General features: G+C 63.0%; 1 protein-coding gene across 1 annotated transcript in view; it reads left to right on the plus strand.

The window, feature by feature from the left end:
• Nucleotides 1-6,951, plus strand: part of SLC9A1 (solute carrier family 9 member A1) — a 30,094-nt gene extending 23,143 nt beyond the window's left edge. Inside the window, exons 3-12 of the mRNA XM_086765101.1 lie at nucleotides 275-525; nucleotides 996-1,213; nucleotides 1,573-1,775; nucleotides 2,025-2,114; nucleotides 2,508-2,578; nucleotides 3,020-3,193; nucleotides 3,324-3,438; nucleotides 3,847-3,948; nucleotides 4,283-4,355; nucleotides 5,096-6,951. Of these exons, the coding sequence (XP_086621227.1) occupies nucleotides 275-525; nucleotides 996-1,213; nucleotides 1,573-1,775; nucleotides 2,025-2,114; nucleotides 2,508-2,578; nucleotides 3,020-3,193; nucleotides 3,324-3,438; nucleotides 3,847-3,948; nucleotides 4,283-4,355; nucleotides 5,096-5,418 (1,620 nt within the window). The 3' untranslated portion in view covers nucleotides 5,419-6,951. The remainder of the gene's footprint in view (nucleotides 1-274; nucleotides 526-995; nucleotides 1,214-1,572; nucleotides 1,776-2,024; nucleotides 2,115-2,507; nucleotides 2,579-3,019; nucleotides 3,194-3,323; nucleotides 3,439-3,846; nucleotides 3,949-4,282; nucleotides 4,356-5,095) is intronic.
• The last annotated feature ends 3,706 nt before the right edge of the window (nucleotides 6,952-10,657 follow it).

Here is a 10,657-nt window from a genome sequence, read left to right on the forward strand (position 1 = left end):
TGTCCCTGTGAACCACAGAGGACGGGGAGCTGGTCCCTGCGGGTCTGTGTCTCGCACAGCAAAGCACCACCAGCTTTTTTTGACACGAGCTTGCTCAAGCACAGGACCAGCTCAGGGTCACCGAGCACGGGCGCACCTTGTCTCGTGTGCCGTGCTGGGTACCTGCCTGGCTCCCTTTGCTGCTGCTCTCCCAAGAAGGTCCCCGTGCAGGTCTTCTCTGAGGTGAGGCTGTCTCTTGCCAGCAGTTTGAACCCCCCTCACCCTTCTCTCCCAGGTCCTCTACCACCTCTTTGAGGAGTTTGCCAACTTCGAGCAGGTGACCATTATCGATATCATCCTCGGCTTCCTCAGCTTCTTCGTGGTGTCACTGGGCGGTGTCTTCGTGGGCGTCATTTATGGGGTGATCGCTGCCTTCACGTCCCGCTTCACCTCCCACATCCGAGTCATCGAGCCCCTCTTCGTCTTCCTCTACAGCTACATGGCGTATCTCTCTGCTGAGCTCTTCCACCTCTCCGGCATCATGGCGTGAGTTGGGCATGGGTGGGATGAGGTGCCCTCCTGTCCCCAGGGCAGGACACCATTTGGAGGATCTACTTTGGTGTCACCATGTCTCTGGGGCTGTCCCAGCATGGCCAGTACGTGCCCAGGGAGGGCCAGAGGTGTGTTTAGGGTGGGATATCCAGGAAGGCAGATGAGGGAAGTGACTCTCTTGAGTTGTCCCACAGAGCCTGGGGTGCTGGCAGCTCATTGTCCATTCTCCCGGGCAAGACAACATGGTTGTGTGCTGCCTGGCTCTGATGCTCACTCCTGCCCTGCCAGGGAGAGGAAGAAACTTTGTGTTGCCTTCTCTGGAGGCCTTGAATAGCTGCTAGTGTCTCACAAGCCCTGTCCCATTCTGGGGTTTGGTATAAGAGCACAAAAAGCTGCTGCAGGGCCAGGGTTCCGGGCTGTCCCCATGTCCCCACGGCTGCTGAGTGCCCCAACCTTGCCCCTAGGCTCATTGCCTCCGGCGTGGTCATGCGACCCTACGTGGAAGCCAACATCTCCCACAAGTCCCACACCACTATCAAGTATTTCCTTAAGATGTGGAGCAGCGTGAGCGAGACCCTCATCTTCATCTTCCTGGGCGTCTCCACTGTGGCTGGCCACCACTACTGGAACTGGACCTTTGTTATCAGCACGCTGCTCTTCTGCCTCATCGCAAGAGTTTTAGGTGAAGTATCAGTGTGGTGGCAGAGTCCCTGGGGACGATCCTGGGTGATGGGCAACTCACAGGGCCGCAAGAGTGAAGTTTGCCTTGTTGGGGAGACTGGAGTTGACTGGGCATCAGCCTGGCTGGTGGTTGGCTTTGTGGGGAGGTGGGGTTAAGGCCACGTTTGTGCCAGCCTTGGGGTTGAAGCTGGTGAGGGCTATTGGGATGAGCAAGCAGGGTGGCATCCACCTGCACCCTTGGTCCCGGAGGGGGGCGACACCATGCTGGGCTGCAAGCTGGGCTGCCGGGAGGGGATCTCTTCAGGGCTGGAGGGCATCCTTCACCATCCGCTCACATGAGGTCCTGCCCTGCTCCCCCAGGCGTCCTGGTCCTCACCTGGTTCATCAACAAGTTCCGAATTGTGAAGCTGACACCAAAGGACCAGTTCATCATTGCCTACGGGGGCCTGCGGGGAGCCATCGCCTTCTCCCTCTGTTACCTCCTGGATTATAAGCATTTTGGCATGAGGGACATGTTCCTGACAGCCATCATCACGGTCATCTTCTTCACCGTTTTCGTGCAGGTTGGTGGCAGGCAGGTGATCATGGTGTGGTTTCAGAGGGAAAGGGGGTTATGCAAGTGAGCCGCACATGCGTGTGGAGAGTGAGGAGCACATCCGCAGCCTCCGTCCCTGTCACTGTCCCACTTCTCCAAAAGCCCTTGCGGCTGCCAAGTGATACTGGCAGCGCGAAGCCCTGTGGTCTGGCTGTGCTGAACCCATCCCAGTCCCACCAGTGTGCCTTGGGTCTAACCCCCCCTCCCTGTTCCCTAGGGCATGACCATCCGGCCCTTGGTGGACCTACTGGCCGTGAAGAAGAAGCAAGAGACAAAGCGCTCCATCAACGAAGAGATCCACACGCAGGTAACCTGCTGCGCCCGGCCAGCCCTTCCCGCGCGCTTCTCTTCGCCGCCTTAGCCTCTCTCTGCTTCTGCCACCTCCACCGCTGTAACCAGGCGGGTTTACAGAGTGGGAGCTGCCCCTAAATCGGTGCCCAAGGTAAGGGGGGACGGAGCGAGGGCTCTCCCCCATCTGTATCGTCCAGTGCCCACTCCGACCCAGACCTCCTCTGTACCTGGTAGAGCAGCAGCCCGGTTGCGTAGGACCGCGCTGCCCTCCTGAGGCCCATCGTGCACCCAGAGCCCTGATTTTGCACCCCCTGAGTGCCCTCACCCCTGTGTCAGTGTGGTTGTCGGGGTGGGGAGAGGGTGGACGACAGCCCTGCGAGCTGCCTACGCCTTGGACCTTCTCTTCCAGTTCTTGGATCACCTTCTGACGGGGATTGAGGATATCTGTGGTCACTATGGGCATCACCACTGGAAGGACAAGTGAGTGCAGAGGTTTGGTGACTCGGGGGACCTGTGACTGGGATGGAGAAGGGTTTGAATCGCCAGCCGGCCGGCTTCCCCAGGTTTTTCCCTGGGCTGTAATATCCACACACAAACTCCCTTTGAAGATGGGCCCTGGGTTGGGTGCGAGCGGTGCTGCCAGGCTGCACCCCTTTGCCATGCCGCCTACGACACACCCACAGCAGTGTGGGAGCTGCCAGTGGTCCCTGCAGGAGCTCAGGACCATCTGTTGCGGCTATGAGCAGCTGCTGAGTGTTTTGGAGGCTGCCTGGCTCGGGAGGGAGTCAAGGTGACCTGCGCTGGTGTGAACTGAACCATCTTCTGCCGGCCTGGGCCAGGGATGGGGCGCTGGGAGAGGGTGCCGGGGCAGGGGTAGGTCTGATGTGTCACTGCTCCTCCTTTCCCCGTGTTCTCGGGAAGGCTGAATCGCTTCAACAAGAAGTACGTGAAGAAGTGCCTGATTGCGGGGGAGCGGTCCAAGGAGCCCCAGCTCATCGCTTTCTATCACAAGATGGAGATGAAGCAGGCAATCGAGCTGGTGGAGAGTGGGGGCATAGGCAAAATCCCCTCCGCCGTCTCCACCGTCTCCATGCAGTGAGTTCCCATGCTTCCGACAGGCCCCGGTGTAGGCTGAGTGCTCCCTGCCAGTGGCCACAGGGCCAGCAGCCAGTGGGCCCTGCCGTGGCCATCGCGGTGTTATTCTGATCTCCATCTGTCCACACAGGAACATCAACCCCAAGACCCTCCCTGTGGAGCGCATCCTTCCAGCCCTGTCCAAGGACAAGGAGGAGGAGATCCGGAAAATCCTTCGCAACAACCTGCAGAAAACCAGGCAGAGGGTAAAGTGTCCCTGGCACCGTGTGTGCCCCCTTTGCTTCCCTGGGGGTGGCCAGGACCGCTTCCCACCAGAAGCCCTTGGGACCAGCTGTGCCCTTCACCCTTGGCATTCCTGCCCTCCTGCCCCTCGTGTTCCTGGTCTGGCTCTCCCTCCCCAGGAGGCTTTTCCTCCTGGGATGATGCTGAGGGGAAGGCTTGCTCAGTCGGTGGCTGAGTCCAGCGTTAAACCTTCACTGGGCTAAGGTGTGTCCAGATCAGGCATCCCTTGGTAACACACCAGCTTGCCTGGCTGTGCTCTGCCCACTGGTGGCCATTTCATCCGTCGCCAAGGGAAACGGTGCCGTGGCTTTCCTTTGCCTGTCCGTGTGGGTTTTTTTAACCCTTCTCCTTTTCTTGGTGATTTTTCCCAGTTGCGATCCTACAACCGGCACACGCTTGTGGCCGACCCCTACGAGGAAGCCTGGAACCAGATGCTCCTGCGGAGGCAGAAGGCCCGGCAGCTGGAACAGAAGGTGTCGAGGGGATGCTGGAGCAGGGATGCTGCTGCACGCTGGGGAGGATGGGGGCTTTGGGGGGCTTCCCAGCCTGGGAATGACATGGGTGTCCTGCATGGGGAGGGGGCTGAGGTCCAGATGACAGTGGGTGACCCCGAGCCTTTGGGGTCCTCTGATTGCCCCAGGCTGCGAGCAAGTCCTTGCAGCATGGCTTGGAGGATGCGTGCACGTGTCCTCTGCATCCCGCTGCTGCTTCTCGCTCATCCCCGTGGCCTGGGGTCAATTCCCTGCCTCCCCTTCCCCAATTACCCTGGCCACTCTGATGGACGCAGTCCCTGTGCTCCGATTCCAGATGAACAACTACCTGACGGTGCCGGCTCACAAGCTGGATTCGCCCACCATGTCCAGGGCTCGTATCGGCTCAGGTAGGTGAGACCCCACGGCATTTCGGTGCTGAAACACTCGGAGCTTGCATTGTCCTGCACCCTCACAGCTCCTCTGCGCCTCTCCAGCCCCGATCGTCCCCGTCCCGCTCCCCCGTGCGCGATGCAGCAAGGCTGTTTTGCTGTTCTTGAGCTGGAGCTGTGCCTGAGCAGAAGCACCCAGCTCACTTCCTGGCACCAGTCCCGCCGGGAAGTCAGTTTGGCCGATCGGTAGATTTGTCCGGAGCTCGGCTCGCTCCATCCACGCAGCCGCATTTCCGGCCGTGCCATTCCCTGCACCCCTGCAGAGGAGAGGACCGGGAGTGCTCAGCCCCGAGACCTGCCCCTGGATTCCCGGCTTCTCCAGCACACATTTACTCTGCCACCTTTGGTTCCTGCTGTCCTGTGTGTCCTTCCCTGCTGTGGGGACAGCGTGACAGGGTGTGACATGGTGTGCTGCTGCTGCGGAGCCGCCGGTGAATCGGCAGAGGGCAGCTTTGCCCTTTGCAAATGGCGCAGTCTGGAGCGGCTCCAGATGGGATGTGGAGAGATAAAAAAAAAGGAATTAAACAGCAGACTTGGAAATTAGAGAGAGAGTGAGCCCAGGCATCCCAGCCCCAAACATCTGGGGTGCATTAGCTGGGGGTCCCTGAGACCCCCCTTCCCTTCCCCAGGGTGTCCTGACCCAGTTTGTTCCTGGTACCGCGAGGTGGGCGCTGCCTGACCCCTCTCTGCCTCCCCAGACCCGCTGGCCTACGAACCTAAGGCGGACTCGGAGAACCTGCCCATCATCACCATCGACCCAGCCTCCCCGCAGTCCCCGGAGTCCGTGGACCTGATGAACGAGGACCCCAAGGGCTGCAGCGGCCTCCCGCCCTCACCCGAGGAGGATGAAGAGGGGCTGGTGATGCGGGTGAAGGAGCCTTCCTCCCCAGGTACTGACGATGTCTTCACCCCGGGGACCGGGGACAGCCCCAGCAACCAGCGGATGCTGCGGTGCCTGAGCGACCCGGGGCCCCGGCCGGAGCCGGAGGAGGGGGAGCCCTTCATCCCCAAGGGGCAATAGCAGCTGGTGCACGAAGCCTCATGCGCCTTCGTATGGTTTCTCTCTTCATTTGTTCTTTCTTTGCTCTCCTTTTTTGGTTTCCTCTATCACTACACACCGGGTTCGGGAAGGGGAGACCGTCCTGGATGGACTGGGATTGCCAGGACAGCTCTGCCCAGCAAGCCCTGGCCTGGCCCCGAGCAGCGGGGAAGGAGCCCCTGGGATGCACTGGGCTCCTCGGCCGCTGTGGCTTGGGGGTGACGGACGATTTACCACCCGGCACTGGGATTTGCAGGTGCCTCGCAACCCCGGCCGAGCCTTCCGGGAGGCTGCCCACCCACTCAGGACCTGCGAGTGGCTCCTCGGGGCACAGGGTGGGCTCTGGCCGCAGAGCTGGGGGTGTCCGCAGAGGCTGCCCCGCGGCACAGCTTCACCTCTCCTCAGCTTGTGTTTCTCCTGCCCCCTCGCCTTGCTCTGCAGCGGAGAGATGGGAAGCTGGGAGCCGAGCTCTGCGCCGAGGCTGGCGCACCCACCGCCTCACTCGACGCCCTCCCACGGACCTTGAGCTCGTGCTGCCGCTCCCTGCCTTGGCCGCTTCCCGCGTGGGGCCGGCTGCCGCCCGGGAACCTCTCCTCCGGCCCTGCATTTCACGCCAGGTCTTGTTAAATAAATATCCTAGAGCCATGCAACGGGGGAAGCCGGGTCCCCCCACGCTTTGAGCGGCCCCGCAAGCCCGGGCCTCTCCATCCCTCCTGGAACCGCTACCTGTCACCCGTCCCCGCGGGGACCCTCTGCCAGCCTCGGCCCCTCGCCCCGTGCCTGCCCGGCAGCGGCATCGGCTGCTCCTTAACCAAAGACGGCGTCCAGGCTCCCCCGGGGACGGGGATGGGGCGTGCGGGGGTTGCATTTGCTACGCGGGGGCGGGGTATTTCTCTTTCTCTGCAATGGAGAGGAGCTGGGGAAGAGCCAGGGGCCGTGGGGACACGTTGGGGCTGGCAGGTTGGCAGGAGGGGGACAATCTCCTCCCTGAGGGGGACAGCTGAGGGTGTTGGGGGTGCTGAGCTTGGAAAGATCCGTCTTTCCTCAAGGCTTGGCTGGGTATTTAGGTTACAGCCCTCGGCCGGCTCAGGGGCGTCCTGCGTCGTCCTCGGGCGTGTCGCCTCGTCCCCCGCATCCCACCCAGCTCCCACCATGTGCCACCCTTCACCACGGGTGCTGCTTGTCACCCCTTCACTGAGGAGCCCGGGCTGCTTCCCCCTCCCCACGCCGTGCCTTGCCACGCATCCTCTCTGCCCCGCTGCCTTGGTGGGCACCCGTCCTGCGCGCCCACTGCTCCACGTCCCAACTGGGACCCCGGGGACTGGCGTCTGCGCGGCTTCGTCACGCCGGGGCGAGAGCCCACGTCACTGCCTGCGCCTGCCTGCCTGCCCTGCTCTGTCTCCAGGAGGAAAAAAGCAATGAAAATTATCTTGTATAAAGTGGAAAAAAAACCCACATGTAAAGAGAATCTTGGTTTTTACCATGAATATTCTAATAAATTAATGTTAATTTTTAGTGGGGGTTTTCCCGGCTGTTCGGACTCCTACCCCTGCCACAGAGTTTCAGCCATCCCACGTGAACGAGCTGGCTGCGAGACCTCGTCCCCATCGCTGTCGGGATGGAAGGTTTGTCCCTCGCCTTCCCACCGTGGCTCGGGGAGACGAGGAGCCCCAGCTGGGGGGAACTTTTTAAGCCGTTCCCAACTTTGGCGAAGACGGAGGCTCCGCAGAGCCCGGGCTCCCGCCTCTCTCCTGGGGGCTGCCCCGGTGTGAGGGTGGGGGTGTGAAGGATGCGAAAGGCAGATCCTTTTCCAGGGGCATGGATCGCCCCGTAGTGGCACCAGCTGGTCCCAGAGGAACCCCCAAGGGGCCGGCTGGGTGTTCTGGGGCAGCTCTGCCCACCCCGAGCCCGGTGCTTCACCCCTGGGAAGGAAGGGGCCAGGCCCCTGGACTGCAGTGGGGTTTTGGGGGTGCTAACGGCTCTATCCCCAGGGGAAGGGGCTTGGGGACATTTGAACCCTGAGACTTTTTTCCTGGCTTTTCCCGGGAGCCAGGGCTGAAGCTGAGCCCGGAGAGGAGCTGGTTCCCACCAGCGTCCCACGACCAGAGAGAGGGAAAAGGCTCAAGGCGGTGCCTGGGTGAGGGGCTGCACCCCAACCCAAAAATCCCCCAGGAAAACCATTCCCAGCCCCACCAGCGCTTGCACCTTCTCCCCTCCCGGAACTTCCCAGGACCGCAGGTGCCCGGGGCGTCCGGAGCTCCTCGTTTTTGGGTGATTGCAATGGGAGCATGTTTCGTGGCTGCGAATTAAAGCTCTGATTCAAGGAGCCGTGACTCACGCCCTCGCCATGCAGCGAGCGCCTGACGGCTGGCCTGGCTCGTGTGCTTCAAATACCTGAAACCCAGGGGCCCCGCTGGCCCCGGGCTGCGACTCGGCCCGGCTACCGCACCCCCGGGGCTCCCCCCTTGCCGAGGGGTCCCTGGACAGGACGAAGCAGCTGGGGACGTGGGGCAGGCGATGCTATGGGTGCTGGTTTGGTGGGTGCGTCCTTGCACCCCAGGCAGGGTTTGGGACGTCTCATCCCCGGGGCAGCGGTGCTGACGGGAGGACGCCGAAGCAGGAAGGTTTGGCAAAAATGGGTAAAGCTGGACCTTGGCTCCGTCCTCGCTGGAGGAGAGCAGCAGTTTTGCCATCCCGTCCCAAAGGCTGGGAGCACCCAGAGGTCGCAGCCCAGAAACTGCGTGATGGTCACCCATCCCGGGCACGGAGGGGACAGCAGGAGCAGGGCAGCGCCCCAGCATCTCATCCGCCCCATGTGCCAGGGAGCATCACGTGCAGCCACCCTCTTGATCTCGGGCATGCCTTTAACGCGAGAGCTCCCCAAACCCAGACATTTCCAGGATATTCCTGTTTCTGTCTGAAGGGGTGAGTAACTTTTTTTTAACGAGGAAGGACTCATGATCCCTCCAGGGAGGGGCTGTCACCGCTGAGCAACTGCCAAAGCACACGCAGCGCCGAGGCCGGGGGATGACTGGGCCCTGGCGCAACGCGTTTTCCCCGTGTGCCGCCCCCCCTTGCCCTGTGCCCCCCCTCCAGCCCCCTGCTCCGCTCTCTCCTCCCACAGCGCGCTGGGGCTGTGCTGGTGGCACCAAGGGCAGGGAGAACAGAGGGACCCTGAGCGGGATGACCTTGTCCCTGTACCGCGTGTTTATGGCCCTTTCCGTAACGCCCATCCGTGGGGATGAAAGAGCTGCTGCCTCTGTGGCTGCAGGAATCCACCCCGGCTCCCCCGTGCCTCAGTTTCCCTCTGTGTGGTCCGGCACAAAGCCTGGGCTTGCTGCGAGGGGCAGGAGGAGAGCAAATGGCCCCACGGCCCCACAGCCCCGCAACGCTGCACGAGCAGCGAGGACCCAGATCCTTCGGGAAGGGCCGTGGGGTCACCGTCAGTGCCACCGAAGCAGAGCTCCCAGCCGGCTCCTCGGCTTTCCCAAGGGGAACATCAGCGGAGTGGCCGGCACGGCGATGCCAAGGAGCTGGTGGGCAGTGGGACGGGATGTGCTGGAGCTGCCACCACCCGTAGCCGTGCCCAGGCAGCGCCCAGGGCCCAAAAACCCCAAAGTGAAGGGACCCGCTGCCTTCGCTACTGGACTGGAATTGGTGGCACCGGGACGGGCCGTCCCTTGCCACCGCTCTATGAGCACAAGTGACACCAAGCCAAATAGCAGCTCCGAGGGGATACCTCACCCCCTGCCCCCTGCCCCCCTCCCCGTGCCCCGGTGGTGCCGTGTCCCCCCCCCACGCTCCCCGGGTGGCATTTTGCAGCAGCTGGGGGAGGTGACGGGTGCCATTCCCCAGCTCTGTGTCACCTGCAGTAATAACACCCTGCGCTCCCTTTCATCTCAGAGCCTCCAAAGTGGCCCTCTCCGGGGCGAGCGCGTCCCAGCGTCAGCACTGAGCGTTAATTCCAGGAGGCAGCTGGGGACGTGGCGGGGTCCGGGGGTCCCAGCCGGTGACACGGGAACCCCGAGCTGAGAGCAGAGCTGTGACACCCCTCACGCCAGGCAGTGATGCTCACGTGGATGCTCACCAGCAGCATTGCTTCCTGCAGTGACAAATTTGGCCTTGCCGTGGCCGCTCGGGGCCACAGAGGCAGCCGGTGGCAGAGCCCTGGGGACGTGGGTGTCTCCGCAGTGGGGGTCTAGGGCCAGTGAGCAGCGGTGGCACCTCTGGGACAGGCTGGGGCCGGACACACGCGGGGATAGTGGCGTGTGCGTGGGGACGGTGGGCAAACGCACAGGGGACAGCTCATGTCTGCGCGGGGACAGCTGATGTGTGCGCATGGGAAAGCCCAGGCGTGCAGGGAGATGGCCGGTGCGTGCGTGGGGACAGCCGCTGCGGGCCCAGGGACAGCCCGGGCCACGGCCGGGGTGTGCGCGGTGGCCACGCCGAAGGTGGCTGCCGTGGCAGTGAGACAGGAGCTGCTGCGTTGCTGCTCCCCTGGGGCGATGCCGGGTGACGTTGGTGGCTCTGGGAGAAGGGCTTGGTCCCTGCTGCTTGCTCTGGGAGTTGGCGCACACCCTGCGTTCCCGGGCCGGAGCTGGTCCCACGCAGTCAGGGAGTCCTCGAGATCTCTCTTCACCTCCAGACTGGGCTTCCCCCCTCCCCGCCTTGCTCCCCCAGCCCGGCCCAGCCCTGCACCCCGGCTCCCCCAGCCCTTTCCCCCCAGCTCCCCCACTGATCCGCTCACCGCCGGGCTGCAAAAGGTCCCCAACATCCCGGGGGGCTCCACTCAGATGGGGGGGCTCGACCTCCCCTCCATAGACACCTTCGTGGCAGCCCCTGCCCCTCTCCAGCCCTCCCAGCGGCGGAGTGCCCCGTTCCTCCCCACACACACTGGGGCACACCCCAGCTCCTCCCCGGCTGATTTCCCAGCAGGGCGAAGCCGGCGTCCCGGGATGCTGCCACCCCCAGATCCATGGGAACAGTGGGGTGACAGCATCCCCGAGCCCCCGGCCCCCCACCCAGCACCCAGCTCCCCCTCACACCCCCAAAAAAGGGCTTTGCAACCCCCCTGCCATCGCCTGGGAGGCAGGATCCGCCCGCGTTTCACCCCGAGCCAGTGATTATTCTTTAATTGCCAACAAAACAAACGAATAAGTCCCGGGCTGGCCCTTGCCGAGCTGGAAGGAAAGGGCCTGGGTGCCATTCCCCGGACCCAGGC

The sequence above is a fragment of the Chlamydotis macqueenii genome, chromosome 22 (assembly GCF_036417535.1).
Source record: "Chlamydotis macqueenii isolate bChlMac1 chromosome 22, bChlMac1.mat, whole genome shotgun sequence".
Lineage (NCBI taxonomy): Eukaryota > Metazoa > Chordata > Aves > Otidiformes > Otididae > Chlamydotis > Chlamydotis macqueenii.